The 21,169-nt window shown below is 39.4% G+C and overlaps 1 protein-coding gene across 6 annotated transcripts in view; it reads left to right on the forward strand.

The window, feature by feature from the left end:
- Nucleotides 1-1,074: 1,074 nt before the first annotated feature.
- The window catches only part of IGF1 (insulin like growth factor 1), an 82,797-nt gene continuing 62,702 nt past the window's right edge, over nucleotides 1,075-21,169 (forward strand). For 3 of the 6 annotated variants that reach the window (XM_058425622.1, XM_032168868.2, XM_032168865.2), the window contains exons 1-2: nucleotides 1,075-1,319; nucleotides 5,803-5,959. In XM_058425622.1, coding sequence (XP_058281605.1) covers nucleotides 1,257-1,319; nucleotides 5,803-5,959 — 220 coding nt within the window. In that variant the 5' untranslated portion in view covers nucleotides 1,075-1,256. Of the gene's footprint in view, nucleotides 1,320-2,730; nucleotides 2,788-2,903; nucleotides 3,135-5,802; nucleotides 5,960-21,169 lie in introns of those variants that run through there. The other 3 variants (XM_032168869.2, XM_032168866.2, XM_032168867.2) reach the window with 2 other exon arrangements.

Raw genomic sequence — 21,169 nt, forward strand, 5'->3', positions numbered from 1 at the left:
CTACTGCTTCACAAAACCAAAGGGAAATAGGTACAAAAGGTATCGACAAAAGATCAGAACTGAATTCTCAGTGGCAAAGGCAAGTGTACGTTATAAATAGCAAAACAGCTGGCTTGGACCATGTTGCCCGCCAGTCACCCAGTTAAGGGATTTGAATGACATCATAACCCTCGAGAGGGTATTGCTAGCCAGCTGGTGTTATTTAGAATACACGAAAATCAGAGAAAGAAAACACACTCTGGCACACAGACTCCCTCTGTCTCTCTCTCTCACACACACACACACAGGTTTGAGTTATGTGGAAAATTCAAACAACAGGAAAATTGTTTGCCCCCCAGGTACCCTTCTCCCAGAGTGGTGGGGTGGGGAGGGGACAGTGACAGGCAGCCTAATAGAAGAATAAAGAAAAATGTTCTATTTCAGTTGATTTTTACAGCTCGGCATAGTCTTTGCCTCATCGCAGGAGAAAAAGTATGAGACAGTGTCCTAAAGGGACCAATCCAATGCTGCCTGCCCCTCCATAGGTTCTAGGAAATGAGATCACACCCCTCACTTGGCAACTAGGACAAGGGGTCACCCGAGTGCTGTCTTCCAATCTACTTTACCTCAGTCACTTCAGGGTTAAAATTGTAGAGTTTGCTGGAGAGGGTCTTATCGTCCTTTCTTTCTTTTTTTGTTTTAAATTATACATTTGCTCTAGAATGTAAAATTGCTCTCCCATCCCCCATGTATATTCCTTTAATACTGGTAAGGTGTATTAGCAGACGTGTGTGTCTTCATGCCCAGCAGAAAGTTAATCAGAAAACAGATCCTTATTTTCCATGGCAGCATAAGTATTTTAATGTCTGCTAACCCTGTCACTAACACACATTCTTTTAAGGGAAAAAAATGCTTCTGTGCTCTAGTTTTAAAATGCAAAGGTATGATGTTATTTGTCACCATGCCCAAAAAAGTCCTTACTCGATAACTTTGCCAGAAGAGGGAGAGAGAGAGAAGGCAAATGTTCCCCCAGCTGTTTCCTGTCTACAGTGTCTGTGTTTTGTAGATAAATGTGAGGATTTTCTCTAAATCCCTCTTCTGTTTGCTAAATCTCACTGTCACTGCTAAATTCAGAGCAGATAGAGCCTGCGCAATGGAATAAAGTCCTCAAAATTGAAATGTGACATTGCTCTCAACATCTCCCATCTCTCTGGATTTCTTTTTGCTTCATTATTCCTGCTAACCAATTCATTTTCAGACTTTGTACTTCAGAAGCAATGGGAAAAATCAGCAGTCTTCCAACCCAATTATTTAAGTGCTGCTTTTGTGATTTCTTGAAGGTAAATATTTCTTACTCTTTGAAGTCATTGGGGAATTTTATTTAAATTGTGTACTGTTTGCTTCTGCCTAGAACTGTTATTCACTTTAAAATTTTCATTGTTTCGGAACTGAGAGTTATTTATAAATTGCTGAATATGCAATTCTGTGGAATCTGAAAAATAGCTCGGGGAGATGGATGCATTTGCACAGATATCTGTATGAGTAGAAACTATTGCAAGGTACTTATGCTAAATCCTCCACTTCTGCAGGGCTTCTGTGGTGTCATTACAGAAGATTCCTTTAAATCCCGTCTATGGCTAAGGGCTATAGAGCATGGATATGAACTTGGGGATTTTTTTTTTCTTTTGCAGGTGCAGATGTTTTATTTTTAAGACCATGTTCTTGTGCATGTGTGTATGTGTCTCTGTGTGTGTGTCTGTGTGTGTGTAACTCATCAGGACTTTATTTACAAGGCATGCTATATATGAAGGGTTATATTTTAGATGATGTTAAAGCTTTTAAATATGATCTTTGGAGCTAAGGTCCCGGAACTCTGCACTTATGCCCAGAGAGAGAGTTAAAGTTAGAGTAAAGTGTAATTTGTTCTTCCAAAAAAGAACTCCTTGACAACTCTTGCTGACCTTGCATATTTGTATAATTTAAACAAATACATACTGTATATGGAAAGCAGAAACTTTTTAAGAGCTGCTTGCCCGACTTTTCTGTTTAGAAGAGGACTTTCATGGGCAAAGTTTGGACTTGGGGTTTTGTGTTATAAAACTGTGATTTTATATTCGGTGTCGTGAAGTCCCTTTAGGTAAATCTGGCTGCTGCTGTCGGTGCACCGACTTCTCGTTTCCGATTGCTGGCCGTAGTTCTAGTTTCCATTCTCAGCAAAATTATATCCTTCAAGACTTGTGTTTTTTTTTCAATTTGCAAGCGCTTTTAAGCTGCTGTCACTGGCTCCACCGATTCAATTGCCTGAGGGCTCAATTCATAAGACGTCTCTGCCACTTAGTGCAGCATTCAGTTGCTGCTTTCAAACACTTCACCACTAGGACTTTCCTTAGTCAAGTAAGTGGCTCCGGGAGTTAAAGATACACCCTTGTCAGGCACCTGATTCTACTCTTCCTGAGATGCCAACACATGCAGGCCACCTTGCTTTCAAAGAAATGACGTCACTGTGCATACATACTATGTGGAGTTTTTGTCTCCCTGCTTAGGGGATCATAAAAGAGGCTGTGGAACGTTATCTCTGCATTAATTACAAGTTAAGAAAATTGTTTCCAAATGCACTTTTCATGCTGTGTATGCTGAACACTTCAGAAGTGGAGCTCTTAATAAGTTGTTACTGTTTTCTGTACTTGAAGCAGGAAGTGGTTTGAGGGAGCTGCGTGGTCTTTCACATGTAATTCAGTGAGTAAAGGTGTCCTGCCCAGAGGCAGAGCTCACAAGCTGATTGTACTCTGAGTCTCAAGGTATTTCCAAGTGAGTGAGTCGGGGGGAGGGAGTAAGGGAGTGGACTGGAGCTTGGGTCACTATCTGGGCGGCTACAATAGGCATACAATGGAAATAGGTGGCTTGATTGGGGGAAAAAGATTGACTTAAATCCCAGCTGTGCAATTTGTTCATTGTTTCAATGGACAAAAGGCAGTTTACCCAGGCTCATAGCATACCTGCCTGGGTGTCCAAATGTAACTAGATGCTTTCACAAACCCCACCCACAAAGCAGCACATGTTTTTAAGACCTCAGTTTTCTATTCACATCGGCCTCATAATACCCACCCTGACCTGCTGTAAAAGACCTGGAACAAACAAAAATGATTACACCTACAGTGAGTATTTTCTTATAACTGCTGCCCTCAAATTTTACAGGGCATTTTCATTGTAGCCCAGACATCTGGAATCAATTAATATTCCATTTATTTAAGATTAAAAAAAAGAAAGAACTTTAAAAATTTGGGTTTGTGAATGATTTTTGAGAAAGTGTTTTCTGATTTTTTTTTCTTTTTTTCTCATGTCTTTCTGATTCCTCCCTTTTTTTCTATCATATCTTTCCTTTCTCTATATTCATTTCTTTTGTGTTTGGCAAAATAAAAGGCCAAGGAAATAATGAACATATGGGACCACTTGTTTCACACTTTTGACTCCTAAGCAAGTTCGGTATTGTTTTCATTTGTGGGAACATAATGTGATAAATTCTCTGGTTCTCTGTGGGTGTACTGGACTGTTCCCTAAAGGAAAATGCACTAGAGGTTCTATCTTGTCCTAGAACTATAAGTACTGAGATTTATCTGACAATATAACTCAGCAAAAAAAAAAAGAAAAAGAAAAATCTATTTTAAAAAAATCTTAAATTCTTAAGTTCCAGAGACTTATATGTATTGCTGCACTTAAATGTGTTATACTAGAACTAACCATTAAAAATATAGTTTTGACATCTAATGAAGTTTGAAATTCACTAAGGCTATAACTTGAGTAATTTTTTTCCCTGGATTTCAAAAAAACTGAAGAACTTGAAGGCATCTACAGTTGCAGGTGCTTAGCCTTCATCATCGCTATAAACTCAACAAAGAAGGGAGGGGTGGAGAAATAGGATTTGGTAGAATAACATACTTTCTAGAGCTGGCCCATTCCCGCAGTGTGGGGGTATGCTCTGCAAGATCAATCACAGGTTTGTTCTTTTGAAAAATGCCATGAGGTCCAGGTGGGTTGGATTTGTTGAGGTTTCCAATGGAAATATTGAACAGGAAAACCCCACTAATTTTACAACCAAAAAAAAAAAAAAAAAGGAGAACTAGATGATAACTTGCTTCTTCCAGTCCCAGTGTTTTGGGCTATGTAGGGGGTGGAAGATTTCCATGCAGAGATCCTGTTGAGAAAAATGCAGTAAATGTTCAGTTGAGCTTTTACCTCCTCTTCTATTTTATGTCCATTATTTATGATCATTTGCAAATAGAGGGCGCTTTTCATCTTCAACTGCTTTACAACCATTAACTAAATATTTACGTTTTGTTAACGAGAGACAGGGGTTTGGGTTTGTTTTTTTTTTCCCTCAGTTGCTGAGGTGAAGGTCTGACTACAAAAATGGAAATCATCATTAGAATGATGGGGGAAATTTTGCCACTGATATAGAGCCACTAAATTGAGAGTCCATGGAGGGCAAGGAGGGTGGTCAGAAAATAAATGACTGTTTCTCCAAAAGTGATGGGGTTGAATGGACCTGCCACTACTCTGAGGTTCAGAAAAGGCTCTTTTTATAATTATAGCTTCCAGCATGACTCTGCAACCCTTTTAATAGAGCCCCTTCCCTAACACGTGTCAGGGACTCTTCCCATGATGCTGAAAGTAGATGCATCTGAGAGAAGTGAAGCCACTCACCTTGAGAGGCTTCTTGGAAAAAGCCACATCTTTGTGCCACAAGTAACAATATTGAAAAACTTAATGATCATCTTAGCATGGTTCCTACTACTTAGAGTGAGGATGGAGACTTGAGCCACAGGACTGCTGCTTTTGGCAAGGCTGCCGTTTGGCAGTCTATCATTGACTAAGTCATGCCAACCAGGGGTCCCTTGGTATATTTTGCTATAAAATAGATACAGTGACACATAAGTCCCTCTAAGAGATGAAGCCAGAATTCCTGTGACTAAAAATAAAATAACAGATTTTTGCCGGTTTGAGCCCACTGCCCTATGCACAGAAGGGATTCTCAACACGTGTTGATTTGATATTGGACTTGAGGCCAGGGACTTTAGAACACAGGAGTGGTTTCTGTTTGAGCCAATTTCATTCTTCGATTCTCATATTTTTTTCTGTTTCTGTTATTTTCTTCTATTTGTGGTTGTGTCAACTGCTGATATGCCCCAGGTAAGGAATCAGTCTCTCTCTCTCTCTCTTATATTGAGAAAACAAACCAAAAACCCTATGATGATATATAGTACTGTCAAAAGCCATTTTTTGGCCATAGTAAATTATTTTTAGTCAAAAATAGGGAATGATGTTTTGGTTAAAAATATTCTGCTCAATAATGAATGCATATACCATCTGTGGATGGCCAATATTGAGAGAATTTAAATTAACAAAACTTATTTGGCCCCGAATCTGTACTGAGCACAATTTAACCTTTGATAATTCAAAAGTTCTACCAGGGTCTCAGAGTGATATGGGATCCCACTGTAATAATAGCATCTTTCATTTCCGTAGTAAACGTTTCTAGATATTTTATCTCAATTCATTGAAATAGGAACCCATAAAGAAAGGGTTCAGGGAGGTCTCCTCCAAAGATCCACAGTAGCCAGGGGAATAAACACAGGTTGTTGGATGCCGAGACACGCTCCTTCCACAACTCCCACTGGGTTCTCATGTACTCTATTAACTTCTGTGCTGCGTAGTCCTGGTTAATGACAGTCGTGGAATCATGGGAGTCAATGCACTTCTGTCCCACCCCACTCCCCTTGCAAGGATCAAGGAGGAAAGCTGACCCTCCCTCTGTTTCTTGGGCAGGTGAAGATGCACACCATGTCCTCCTCGCATCTCTTCTACCTGGCGCTGTGCCTGCTCACCTTCACCAGCTCTGCCACAGCTGGACCGGAGACGCTCTGCGGGGCTGAGCTGGTGGATGCTCTTCAGTTCGTGTGTGGAGACAGGGGCTTTTATTTCAGTAAGTAGCCCTCGCTCTCTATGTGCTGCTCGAGTCTAAAGTGTACAGCTCTGTGGATTTACAACCGCAGGGAGTGTGTGAATAACTGAATGACTGCCTGTGTCTGGCAGCCATCCTAGGCCTCTGAGATTCCTCACCTTTAAGTAAGCATAGTGTTTTGGCGGGGCTTTGGCAGGTTTTGCAGATCTAGGATGGAATTTTCCTCCTTAACAATTCGTCTTTAACTACTTCCTGCTAAGCCTTCTTTCAACTATTATGATCCACCCTCACTATTCCATTCCTTTCAATGAAAGGACAGGACAAAATAACCCTGAGGTATTGATGTTTTTGTTTTCAAAACCTATGGGTGTACATATAAACATATGGAACATATGCAGGGCTGCTTTAAGTGCTATGTGATTTGGAGTAAAATAGTAAGGACTCTCCAGTCATGTGGATCTGGGAAAAAAAATATTAAAGGGCATATCCTAGATGTCTCCATTCAGTATGAAATCACCATGAACAGATAGAAGGTTAACTCCACTTAAAGGCAGGCCTGTTTGCAAATACATAGACTGTCTCTAAATGCAAACTGAAATGCCATACTGATTTGCTCTCTGTGCCAATTGACCTTGATTTTTTGTTGTTGCTCTCTTTCGGCATAGTTCTTCTTTGGGACCCATCAATGATATCACCATCTGGAAAAGGGTCTCTGACAAGTACAGAATCACTTATCTCTTAAGTAGCTCTTAGGTGATTAGAAAGTCAACAGCCAGTAAAAAGTAGACAGCCAAGTCAAGGCGTGTAAATAATACACACAAGCAAAAGTCAATGATTCCTCTGGGAACTGATCACTTAAAGAATCTAGCTCCCATGCATCTATCTCACTGTATATTATAGGACAGCGAAAGATTTAAAGCCAGATGCTCATTCCTTATAATTCTTTGGAGTTTTAGAGAGTTCCAGGAAACTGAGCATGAGTCATTCTTAAAGGTTCATATCACTCCAGTGTAGACAGCTTACCTCAGTTACCCACTATGCTTTGAATAGCTCCTGTGATGACTCACACACTTGAAGTCTCTCTCATCCTTCCCAAATGTCAGCCTCTCTCTAGGCAGGTAGGGTATGTGTGTGTATGACTGGCAGGGTAGAGGGTGGCCTGTGTATACCAGTCTGGAGATCAGTAAGGGAGATGGGAAGAAAGAGGCTTGTGAGGGGATTGGTGATCAGTACTTACAGTGTATTTGGCAACAAATAGTTTTTAAATCACTAGTGACAAAGAATCAGAAGTGCCTTCTACTATTTGAATAGGCAAATTCCCACTATTTGCTTCCAGCCAGTCCTTTAATTGAGTGAACTCATTTATTTTTCTGGCAATAAAGCAATTCTATCCAGTTCTCTGTTGCAGAGCAGATGAATGAGTGCATTGGGTGAGTGATTTTCCAATAGCAGACTTATTTTACCTTTAAAATATCCTGTGGAAGATAACTGTGGGACATCATATGATCCAACTGTGGGTCATAATTATTCTATAATTTGCAGCTACTGATCCTCATTTTTTAAAAAAATGAAAAAGTCGTTCTCACTTATTATGCCCAAGAGGACTTTTTTTTTCCTTGATAATCCATTTGTGCAATTTCCTTTGATCCAGTTCACTAGGTAATTGCCAAGCCTAGAAGTGTCCTCTGTTACGTGCCAGTTTGAATCGTGATGTTCAACATGACATTGCTCCAGAATTTCCATGCGCAGTGCATGAAAACTGGATCTTTCTATGCCTATGATATTTGCATTAAATGATGAAAAATGAGAATGGAAAAAATGATTGTTCCTAAGTAACTGTATGATACTTATAAGTGTTTGCACAGACACTTAAGAATATTGGACAACTAAAATGGAAACCAATTTCCAGGTTCTCTTATTCTGTTACTGCAACAATCAAATTTCAGCAAATTTTTAAAAATTGTATCTCAATAACTTGAAAAGGAAATGTTATATGTAGCAAATCTTGATGTTTACTTATGACTTTAGCTAGAAAGTGGTTTTGTAAATCATATGTTGTTGTCAGTATTGTCATTGAAAGTATGTGTGTCACGAGTTTTGCCTTATAGAATTCCATGACATATGTTAATCCGACATACCCTCATGGACAGAAGTGTCCAACATACCTTCATGCCCAAAAGTATTCTTGCTAACTTTCTAGTCAACTGGACAATCTTATTTGCCCAAAAGAAATTAGTCCATTTAGATTATTTTAATGTAATTCAAAACATTGATGGAGCATCTGTTATGTGTAAGCATTGAATGAGATATGAATGAGATGCCCAGAAATAAGAGATTGACCTTGTCTTCAAGGGGCTTACAGTTGAGTGGTAAAAGAAAAATGCAACTAAGTATTATTGTCATAAGAGAAAACCATGGAGAATAAATTATACCCTTTATGTTTTTCTGAATATTTTGGTCTACTCTGCCAAGAATAATACCCTGTCAATGGGCTTCTTGATGCCAAAGGACATATTTATTTACCTTTGAATCCAAGTGTCTAGCTCATAGCCTGGATGCTACAGTAGCTGCCCATATTTGATTGTTGAACTGACAGGATTGAATTGAACTGAATCCAGTTGAATCCAATGGAATAGAATGGAATTACTTGTTTGGGATCTTGGTCTTAAGAACCATCAAGAATTAAGGTTGTCAAGTACTGTGGACAATACTTCCCACCTCATGGTTATCTAGTTATTTAATAAAACTGCTTTTATTTTTTTGAACTGAAAAAATATATACTAACAATGACTTAGAGGCTGCTGCATTTTGGTCATCCCCAAGCTACATTGATGTCTGTTTTGTGTCTGAGCCAATTATTCCTACAGGCATTAACTGTTGTCAACAAATTTCATTCAGTTTCCTTTTCATCCCCTGAGATTTACTGTGTGTGGAGAAGTCAGCTCTAAGCACATACAGTCTTTGAAATACGTTTTAGAGGGAAGCATTCTTCCCCACCTCTATACACTGTCAGTTGAGTCTTATTATTCTCTTTATGCTTATTTTCAAAGTTTTATTGTGGCTGTGACTTTTATTTTAAACTGCTTCAAATCCATTTTGGAAGTACGATTTTTTTAGTAGTAGAGGGCAGTTTCTGATTTTAGTTTGAAATTCCAACATCTAAAAGAAAATTGCCTCCATATCTATCATTTTTGTCAATCTGCAGTATTTAACAAGGAGAGTTTTTTTTAACTCTATTAGAACTGTTTTGAATAAAATATTTTGTAATGCTTACTGTGTGTAGATTGACCCAATGATGTGAATTGAGCTCATATTTCCCTTCAAGCCCAAGTTCCACTACAGCACAGTGAAAGCAACCTTCTAGATTATCTGTTTGTGAACATTATCCCATCATAAATGGAACAGTTCATGTATAATTAATGCAGCTTCCCTAGACATTTTATGAAATGAAAGACCCAATGAAGAGCTAATTACTCATTTTCTCCTATGCATCATAGGGAAGATAGGAGCGCCTATCAGCCAGCCTTGTGTTCCTGTAGTCCTGTGAGAAAAATGGCGGCATAATGGAGATGAAAGCACATTGGGAAGGAGCTAGCGATTTTCTTACTAGATTGATGGAGCCCTTATAAAGGGTGGCTCGTTACAACCTCATTTTGCATGAAAAACACCAAGAGAAAAAGAGCTTCATATGAAATAGGAGAAGTGACGCTTACCATAGATATAATTTTTGACAGCCATGGTGATTAACCATTTTAACATGCTGCTATGGGCCTGTGGAATTTCTCTCCTTGGAGATTCTTAAAAAATTGACAGACAACCAACCATCTTGGATGGTTTCAATTAAGAGCAACTGAAAGAAAGAGAGTTTCTGGGGTCTTTTTTAGTTTTAAGAGTCTATAAACAGTCCCTTAAATAAACTGTATATGCTTTACCTTGGCGGTCTGGGGAAATGGAGAAGTAAATCAATTAGAAAAGAAAGTTGGATATTCTTTCAGCTCTTCAGGATTTATAGCTTTTGTAAAACATACTTCCAATGTATAGTTATTAAGAACAGGTCTGAATAAACGAATGGCATTCTTCATGTGTTAAAACAGACTGTTTTGTAAGGGCTTTAAGTGAAACTTTACAATGAACTTTCATTGTTATTGATTGCAACAACCTTCTTAGATCTAGGTTATTATTATTAAGTCAAGCTTCTTTCCTTTGATATACACTGCCCAGAAAACTACTCCCAGACCTGTCATTCATTAGTTGTAGGAGTTTGGCAGGCATTTAAACTTCCTGGGTCTAAACGTCCTTGTCCATAAAACAAGGGAATTTTATTAATATAAATGACCTCTTCTAACTTTAACAGACTCATAGTCTAGGTTGTAATTAACAAAGCTCTGGTGCTATTCAACAAAGAAGAACCTTGGATTTAAGTAGTGACCAAATAACATTTAGTCTCTTTTATCTTATTTACATAGTTTCTGTTGGTCCCCAGAGATAGGAGATTCCACCCACTTAAAGTAAGAGGAGCCAGATTCTTCGTTTTGTTTTGCTTTAAGCTGGATTTCAACCCCTCGGGGATGGAATAGAAGCTCAGATATGACCAAATACATGCAGGTCTTTTGGACCAAGGAGCCAAAGAAGCACACGCCTCATGAAAACAGACTGTCATTTTTCTTTGTCAGGATAGACCCACTGACAGTTCTCATCTTTACATTCTCTCACGCTCCTGACTGTGAGGTCAAGTGAGTACGTACATTTTTAGATGCTCTTTATTAAATTAGAGGGGACAAATAAGAATCTACAGGTTTCTAAACCTTCACCAAAAGCCTCTTCCCAGCCTATTACCTTTTCAATTAAAGAAGAGAGTGTATAATTGGTGAATTTGATGTCACACTCACCCACCATTAGCATTGTTTTGAGTGGGGCTGGATTTGAGTTGCACCATTTTCATTCCTTTTATTGGTACCCCTTAGACTGCCTGCTATGCATCTGTGTGACAGCTGGTCAAAGTTAGGGGTACAGTCACTAGCTGTGGGAAAGCTTTTCTCTTTGAAACTAATTGGTACATGTGAGGTTTGACCTTATGACTCTAGCCTCATTAGTACCACTAAGCTAATAGGCCACATATATTATTAAAGAAAAGCAATGTGTTTTTATATTGACCCCAAATGCTTGTTCCTGTCTTTAAATAGTAAAGGACCAGTCTCTGCAACCATAGGACCACTAAGAAAATGATGCAAAATTAGAAAATAATTTGCATTTTTTTCTGACATGCTAATGCCCTTCAAGACCATCTTCCTCCTGATGGAGAGTTATAAACAGGAGAGTGAAGGGCATGACCTCTATTGCCAAGCACTTCAGGTTTGAACCCCAGCTCTACAACTTACTTGGTGAGTGATCTTGAGCAAGTTACTTAACCTGTTTGTTCCTCAATTTTCTCATCTGTAAAATGGGGCCTGCCTTATAGAGTTGGTGTTAGGATTAAATTAGTTATTATATTAGAATATGTTAACTTAGACTATTGACTGGCACACAGTAAGCACCACATATGTGAGCTATTACACTTAATTATTCTCTTCTGAGATCAATTGCAGAATCTATTGCCAATGCTGAGGTATATGAACTGCCCAATTAATTACACACTCATTTTCTCTCCTTGGAGGCAGCTGATTAAAAACCTATTATGAGTAGTAAGAATTTTGTAGTAGTATTAGTAATAATCACATGAAGAATGTTATGTTTATTTAGTATATTCACTTTTTCAAAATCCAGTTGTATCAGCTCTCTCACTTTGTCTTGACTCCAGTTTTGGTGGGCAAAGATTATTGCTTCAAGGGACAAATGAGAAATGTGAAACATGAACATTTTGTAACTTACCCCACTGAATGGTTCCAGAAACAAAGCTAGGTTCTCTTGCCTCCAAGAAGTGTGTAGCATAGGGAGATGCTTCCAAAATCCCAGTAGTCTTCTGAGAGATAAGGAGCAAGAATCCCAGGGTGACTAAATTGATTCTGAACACTTCCTTGAAAAAGGCATGAGAGAGATATCTATGTAATGGCCCTATATTTTAGCTTCTGGAAAAATTGAGGAAATGCTAAGAAAACTTCCTCAGGATGCACAAGAAATGTCTTCTTTTAGAAGAGGCTAATTAGAGGCTGCTAATTAGAGGCTGCTGCTGTACAAGACCCTTCACAGACTGAATTCAGACAGAACACTGCAACTCACCTGTGTACACCAGGATATGCAGTAGGATCTGGGGAGCTTCTCTTCTGGCCAACTTCAAATCTTCTTCCGGCAAACCTCAAGTGCTTCATTACTTGCAACTATTTGTTTCACTGGTTTTTCTCAAAGACCTACTAAAAAAATGCTGTTTAATTGGACCAAACTTTTTCTTGGGGTGCTATTAGAGTCGTAGTAATGGGAGGTGGTCACAGACACCATAATCCAGACAGGAAGAAACTTCCCCAACTTGACTATAAAAGGAGATGCGGGAGCAGCCAGTGGTTGGGATGCAAGATCGCCACGTTTGCTGGTGTTACTCAACCAGCTGTTTGAAGACCATTGGTATTGAAATGTATCCTATCTCCAGTGGCTGGTAGGGGAGACATTTTGGATCCAGGAGAGAATTTTGGCATTCTGCTAATTCAATGGGCCTCCAATACTTTGACCAGACATCTTGTGTCGTGCCATCATTGCCCAAGGTCTCCATTAGAGCTGACTTCATCACTCCAGCAGCCTTCCTTCTGGTTTTACAGCCCACACCAAAGATTCAGACACAGTGAAAATAGCCACAAGGTCCCTCCCAAGGAGATGTCTCATTGTTCTCAATAACAGCCTGCAAGGTCTTTGCTCTTTTGTGCAGCCAGACATCTTTGACAACCCATAGTGGCAAAAAATCGTTTTCGCATTGAGCTGCCGCCCTGGCAGAGTTCCATCCTACACCTCTCCATGAGACATCCCAAAGAATTACTTTAGGTTGCCTGGAAAGTTCAAACCCCCAGGCCTTATTAGCTGTTAGACTAAGGAGATGATAACACAGCATTTTGTTTGTCTTTATCTATACATGAGATCATGTTTAAAACATAGCAAAGAGGTGTTATTTGACATGAAATTCCCTAACTGCAGTTAAGTTGTATGCCTATTTAATGCATTGTTTAGTCTCACATTGGCTAAAGCCACTTAAAGAAGCACTTGGCAAGCTCTGGCTTTTCATTCTTGGCATAGCTGCCCCTCTTACTTTTTCACTGAACCTTAAATACCAGGAAAAACCCTTCACTTACTTTACATCTGGCATATTGCTTTCTGCAACTGGCCAGAACCTTTGCACGTGGCCCTCTGCATTTGTCCTAAGGTAATTAATGGCTTTGCAATATTTGATCAGCAGCAGCACAGACACAAAGAGAAATTGTGCAACCAGCAGAGACCACACAACCTCTTTTAAATTAAAATCTTTTGCATTAAATGCTCAGGCATTCTGCAGGAATAAAGATTTCCATGCCAAAAAAAAGAGGGGTCAAAAAGAGGGGAGGAAATACCCAAGAACCTGATTATTGATTAAGTATACATCTCTGTAATCTCTCCCTCTTAAAACGACCTGATTGTTCAAAGAAAATAAAATTGAAGATTGCTACAAACTTAGAAGTCCTTGAAAAATAATCTTGTCAATATTATGCAATCTAGTCATGTATCAAAATTGCACTTTTACCCCATACATTCATGTACATGAAAATGATAATAATAAGAATTAGCCAAATGCTGACTGAAATCCAGATAGAAGTGACATATGCAAGGTCACACAGCTAATTACTGACAAAGGGAGAAGATACTGTGATTCTGTTTTCTTGTCCCACTGCAGTATTCCTCCATTTAGCAACAATTAGCCATGTCTGTGTCAAAGTTACCTGGTAAATTAAAATGACAAGGAGAAGCCTCCAATCAAATTCATCCAAATGAGCATAGATCTTGTTGGTTCCTTCCTTTCAATAAATTCACCTGAGACTTAGGTTAACACTTTTGCTCCCTTGCTGTGGAAATTTGTACAAACTAAAGTGATTCCCTGCCTGTCTCCTATATGGTGTGCAAAGCCTTCACATGTACTTTGGGCTTTCCAAGTCCACTTAAGGTCATAATTTGACTATTATTGTATATTATACTATTCTGACTCTATGGTCACTCTCTCCAATGTCAACTTTGGTAGAACTGCTTTGGAATGACTTAGCAAAGCTGCGCTCCCGGAAAATCTGAAACAGTCTGACGAGTTGTTGGATCAGCTTTTTTTTTCTGGAGATTTCTCTGACTGTCCCAAGCCAAAAGAAATTTACACCTGATTTTTTTGCAGACTCCCAAGCAAATACTCTATGAATCTCTTCTGGTTTTCTTCTTTCATCTCTGGTCTTTATGAGGTACTAAAAGGCTGTTTGAGGGACCTTTTTAAACTTTGAAAATTTGTCAGACATAGAAGCAATCCGGAGAGTATTGCTGGGAAGATGGTACTACCTCTGTGCCATTTATCCTGATGAAATGGGTCTTTCATCAGAGGCAAGTGATTTAGAAAGTCTGCACTGAGCCAACTCACATGCAGCCAACTCCTGATTACCTATAAAACTGGGGAAAGGAGTACCGAGAGTTAGAATTCTGGATTAAATGGATTTAAGGACACTATAGATTTTTCTTCTCCCTCCTTGCTGAACCTGTCCCCAACCTCTTTATGAGACCAGGTGATGTGGGTTTTTTTTCATTTTGGTTTTTGTTTTTTTGAGACAGGGTCTCGGTCCATTGCTCAGGCTAGAGTGCAGTGGTGTGAACAAAGCTCACTGCAGCCTCAATCTCCCAGGCTCAAGTGATCCTCCTACCACCTCAGCCTCCCCAGCAGCTGGGACCATAGGCGCATGCCACCACACCCGGCTAACTTTTGTATTTTTTGTAGAGATGGGGTTTTACCATGTTGCCCATGCTGGTCTCAAATTCCTGGGCTCAAGTGATCTGCCCACCTCGGCCTCCCAAAGTGCTGGATTTACAGTCATGAGCCACCATGCCCAGACTGTTTTAAAATCTTACCTTATTCTCATACTCCTCACTCAACTTTCCCCAAGCGCCATAGGCAACAGAGTTTTTCAGCCTCAGCACTATTGACATTTTGGGTCAGACTACTTTTTTCTGGGAGGGAGCTGCCCTGTGCATTATACGATATCTAGCAACATACTTGGCCTCTACCCACTAGGTGCCAGCAGTCCCTTCCTCCCAGTCATGACCATCAGGAATGTTTGCAGACATTGCCAAATGTACCCCTGGGGACAAAATCACCCCCCGTCGAGATTCCTAGACTAGACAAATCTCTAGAAGAGAGGCAACTAGAGAGATTGGAAAACCATGAGTGAAAGTAACACATCAATTCTCAGTCACTGTTTAATCCGGAGCCTATGGTCCGTTGCCTGGAGCAAGCCATGAGAAGAGTCATTGTGGTTTTGAAAGCTTTTCTCTGAAAAATGAAAGTTCTTCCTATAGGCTATTTAAAACCTTTTGCAGGCCTTTTCTTTCTTGCCTTATAGCCATGGAATTCATGTATTTTAGTAAGAGAAGGAAGGGCAGGCAGAAATGGTTCAGAGTAGAACCCTGTGCCTAGAAGTTTGATTGAGACCACCTGGAGCAAATTAAAAAGAAGTTGGTTATCTATTTATTTATTTATTTATTTATTTATTTATTTATTTTTTGAGACAGAGTCTTGCTCTGTTGCCCAGGCTGGAGTATGGTGGCACGATCTCGGCTCACTGCAACCTCTGCCTCCTAGGTTCAAGCAATTCTCCCGCCTCAGCCTCCCAAATAGCTGGGATGACAGGCATGCACCACCTTGCCCGGCTAATGTTTGTATTTTTAGTAGAGACAGGGTTTCACCATGATGGCCTGGTTGGTCTCGAACTCCTGACCTCAGGTGATCTGCCCGCCTTGGACTCACAAACTGCTGGGATTACAGGCGTGAGCCACCGCACCCAGCTGGTTGTCTTTGACCTTAACATATGTGGCTGTTCCCTTGTCACGCACATAATAAATAAACTCTCAATTCCTCACAAGTGAAAAAGCCTGGTTCAAAGGTAATGACCACAATTTTCTCCTTTTTTCTTGTGCCTTTCCTATCTGAGTCCTATCACAGTCATTCAATTGCTCAGAAAGTCAGAAGTTCCACATTTGGGCCTGACCCAGCTCCCTTACTGAACAGTTCTATGACCTTGGAGAAGTCACTTAACGTACTTGAGCCTTACGTAGCTTATCGTAAAATGGGAATAAAAATACACTTCTGAGTTGTTCTGAGGCTCAGCTATAGAAATGCTTTGGAAATGAAGGGCCATCCAAATAGTCACGACTGATGAACTGAATTGGATGCTTTTTGCCTTGTATCCCTAATCATGGCTCACAAATTAGATCAATGCCATGATTTCTGTAAAACCTTAGGCAACAATTATAATCTGGAAAAGTTAATTTGGCAGTATATCTTCTCAACCTCATTAAAAAAGAAAAGCATGTTGCTGCCTCCTGTCCGCATATCACTTTACATTGAGACCACCCAAGAGTTAGTTAATGGATCTTCAGAATGCTCTCTCAGTATCACTATTTCCTCTCATTGGAAGAAGGAGCAAAGAGATGGGGCCTATCATTTTACCACACTGAGCTTGCTTAAAGACTTTGTTCCCCATGAGGTGATTGGGTAGTCACTGAGAGATATCACATATAAGCAAAAGATTTCTGTTCTCTCAAGTCAGCTATTGGTGATTTCTGCTTAGCCTCAAAAAGCAGCATTCAGCAGAGGAAATGTACTCACTAATCAGAAAAAGTATCTTCGCACTCTCAAGTTGCACATCCAAACTGTTTTCTTATCACAGCCTGACTTAGGGGAATTAAATTTTTTTGTTTGAGAATGGTTTTGATGAAATCAAAATTGTGAGTTTTATCACCATATGGACCAGTGACCCTGTGGTTCTTCTATCTCAGGGGCCTCACATCCCATGGCTCCCAGAGACACAACATTTGATGCAGTTATAACACTTTTGAACCACACAATCAAATACTGCCTACTGCTGCTACTGTAAATTCTCATTCTCTCTATTTTATCTTGAGCTTTTTCAGAAGAACACAGACTAAGTTTTAAGGGTTTACCCCCACCTCCTGTTTTTCACAGCATCTAGTATGGAGCACTTAATCAAATTTCTTGATTTGATATTGAAAATGTCATTCCAAAAGCTATTTCCTTCTTCCAGTCCCCAGAATATATACCATGACTTACAATTTGCTACTGCCATCATTTTGGATCTGAGATTGAAGATATAGGAGAAAAAAGTCAACAAGTCTACTTGAGATGTCACCTCTCAGGACCCCTTCACCACTGCTCCACTGAAAATGCCTAGCTCAAGATTAAGCTAACTCTAGTCAACAGGTAATTTTCAAAGGCTACTAGACTCTCACCAATAAGGTCTACTTATGAAAGTGAGAACAGAACCTCCACTCAGTTCCTCTCTACTTCTATCTGAGTTATTTAAAAGCAGTAGTGGTGGGCAAGGGAAGGTATGCAACAATTGGTACATCCCTGGCTAAGGTATGAATCACAGCTGGAGCACCAGCCCTTAGAGAACACTACAAGTGGTTTCTATTTGCCAATGCAGAATTGAAAAATTAGAGCGCTAGAAAGAACCATATAGAGCAATCTGATCCAGTGCTCTCACTTCCCAGATGAGGGGACCAAGATCCAGAAAAAACATGATGTGCGTGAGGTCACAAAAGTTGGTCGGAAAAGCCGGAGCTACTGGTCGGGAAGCCAAGGCTACAGTTCAGTCACCTCACGCTTGGTCCAGAGCTCTTTGCACAGCTGGACCCTTTAAACTTAAACTCAATAAACTCATATGAGGGTAGTGCTCATAACCACAGTCCATAAACTCAAAGTGAATTGCTATGTCATATTCTTATGGTGTAACACCTCAGAATAGTTTCTAGAAAATTAAGCTCTTAGCCATTCATGAAATCTTCATTTACTAATTTCTACCATCCATTGGATAACATCATGAAGTCTCTTTATCCCAAATCTGATCGATCTGACTGTAGGACTATGTGCCTTAATAAACCCTAGTAGTTTGAGGGATTGGAGGCTTGCAAAAGAAATAAAGGAAAGAGCTGATTTTAATTTGAAGTCAAGCCAGCATATTGTATTGCTCGCTAACTCAGAAGTGACCCCAAACAAAAGGAATTATCGATGTGTTGTCTGTCTTCACACATTCCTAACTTGCTAGTCTTCCATGAAGGTCTTCCATGAAGAAGCTTAAATTTTCCTACGTAGTTGGAGTTTTATGTTTCTTTCCATTAAAGTTTCCAGCCGTTCATAGACATATTTAGTTTGGCAGAAGGTAGTGGTGACTCATGGAATGAAGAAATTTGAAGGCAAAGCTACTGAAAATGGATCTAATTTCTTTTTGGGGTAATTTGGGAGCGAGCAATTGATAATTTGTCTAATTTTCCTGGTTTCATCAGCTGCCACACTGCCAAATATATGTTCCATATGGATGCTTTGTTATTCCTGAAACATATAACAAATTTCAGCTGCAACTTTATCTAATATGGTCAAAGGGTAAGACTATTGTTGGCTCATTTTCTCATTGTTTTTGGCTGGACACCCTCAATCAATGGCTATTGAGTGAAAAAACAGGATCATATTGAAACCATTTTCAGCATGTTCCTTCCTATGGATCCAACCGTTTCACTGTGAGTTTGTCAAGCACAGCAAATGTTCTCTATTAAAGGGATGACTGTGTTTTCAACATAGATGCGACTGCCAGTTAATTGCATTCACCTTATAATTCCAGTCTCTCAATTTGGTGTAGAGATGTTTTTGGCTCTCCAAAGATTCCTTCTTTTCTGCTGATTCTTACCTCCTAGTATGGAACAGATATTTAAGGATGAATTCTGAGAAGATCAATGACACACATACAATAAGCATCATTTCAGGCTTCCCTTAAGTTAGACAGTCTGTGGGCCCTGAGTCATATGAATCATAAGACTTGTGAAAGGTATTAGTGCCACAAATCTGGCTGGCATTTCTGTAGATTATCGGTGCTTTGCATGCAATTATGAAAATCTCCCTTACCAGATAAGTCAGATGGGGGTTCAGTAACATTGCACAAAAGCATCATGGTGTGTAAGCTAAAGACACAGAAAGGCTTACTTCTGGCTGGTTCTGAAGTAGACACTGGCCACTTAGTGTTTTAAAGTCATTCAGTGGATGATTGGTTTCAATGAATATAAATGATTTTGATCTCCCTCTGCAACACACATATCAAAAACAACAGTAATAATAAAGAACAGAAAAGTCTATCTCTTAGAAAAAAACAGATTTGAATATTGGCTAGGGAAAGTGTTTTGTGGCAAGAAACAATCTCTTGTATCTCTTGTTTACAACGGGCTAATTGGTTTGATTAGCAAATTGTCTAAGGGGAATGTATCAATGTTGCTTAGGAAAAATAAAGCTTAGTGTGTGAAAATAGACATCGACATAGAGTCTTGCTACTCAAAGAAACCTGAGGGCTTTTCAGAAATGCAGAGTCAGGGGCCCTGACCCCAAACCAATTAAATCAAAATCTGCATTTTAACCCGATACCCACAGGATTTGGATGCGTGTTAAGGTTTGAGAAGCCCCATCTAGAGAATGGCAGGAAATAAGAGGAACTTGCTAATTCATGGCTCACATTTGATAAGACAGAATACAAAAAGATCAACTCTCACTGCAGATTTCAAAAATGATGTTGAGGTCAAACCTGCTTGTGGCCATTAACAATATATATGCTGATTCACCTGTATTCAGTCCAGATTCCCTCAAGTTGGTGGAACCTTTCCTCAGAGGAATTATAGAACTGCTCCAAGGATAACCCTATGGCCTGACCTTCTGTGAACTGGAAATTGGAACTTCTAATTGCTGTAGCTGCAATTTCCAAGCCCATCACTGGGGCCAGGAACTGAGCCCCAGTCCTTAAGATCTTGCCAGTTTCTTTTCCAATAGTTACATTTTTCAAGAACAGCCAAGCAAGAGTGCTTCAAAAAAAAGAAAAAAATCTAATTGCATTAAGTGGACGAATGTGTGTTTTACTCATATCAAATTTCATCTTTTGTTATGCTCAGCCAGATTCTAATATTATTTCTTATGGGTCTGAGTTAATTAGTTCTATTAGGGTTCCCACTGGGATTTTAGAGAAATGGTTCTAAGGTAAGAAAAGTCTATTTTGGTCACCTATCAGAAGGTGAAGGGTAAACTTTAAAACTGCTTTTCAAAGAGATACAGCTGGCTTCGGGTCTTTACGAGGGTCATTCTGAAACTCAAGTTCCCCAGCCTGAGCCCGTTAATGAAGGTCGTTAATGAAGGCCTTGATATCTGAAGTGTGTGCTTCTTCAAAGGGACATTGTCCCATAGCAGAGCAGGTAAAGTGAGAGAGGACCAGTTTTTAACTTGTATTTCTTGAAATGACAATAAAAAGAAAGGGGGGCTTTTGGATTGGAGACTTAGAAAATCTTGGATTTACTCAGAACTCTACCACTAAATAACTTGGTAGATTTGATTATTAGTCCCCTGGGTCTCAAAACCTGTTGCCATTGAAACAATGATATGTAAATGAACCAAGACATTCCACCTTTGAAATGTGATAATTGTGATTTCTCTTCCCAGTTTGGCAGGGAAAAAAAGTCACTAATATAGTTTTCACATTTTTTTCACACATCTTTTACTTGAACTTTAAGAACATGCCACTTCTTGACTATATTCTTGACAAGGATAAGATAGTATTGGACTTAGACCAAAATTATATATTTGATTTGTTTAGATTTAATGCATATTATTTTAATACAGTGATATCCCTGACTCATTGGCACTCTACCCATTGAATTAATGTTGACAAGATAATCTCTAACACCTTTTCCAGAATGCATATTTACTGTTGTTCATGAAAATCTCTAAAATCTCTTAGGAAATCTGACTGGATATGGAGATTATTGTTTGTTTCTTTGTTAGCATTCTCTCATTCCTTTTGCTGGGTGCTTTAGTAAAATGTATGAAAGTAAAATTATAGCTCTGCCCAATTTAATTGTAGAATCATCAGCTGGGCACCTGCTTTGTGTTTAGCAATACCCAAGGGAGAATGATGCCATCCCTTCAAAGAGGTTTCTTTGCGAGAGGACCCATGAAATTCCAATCATACAACCGCAGGCTTGAGTCAG

The sequence above is a fragment of the Hylobates moloch genome, unplaced genomic scaffold, assembly GCF_009828535.3.
Source record: "Hylobates moloch isolate HMO894 unplaced genomic scaffold, HMol_V3 SCAFFOLD_12, whole genome shotgun sequence".
NCBI classification, from domain to species: Eukaryota; Metazoa; Chordata; class Mammalia; order Primates; family Hylobatidae; genus Hylobates; species Hylobates moloch.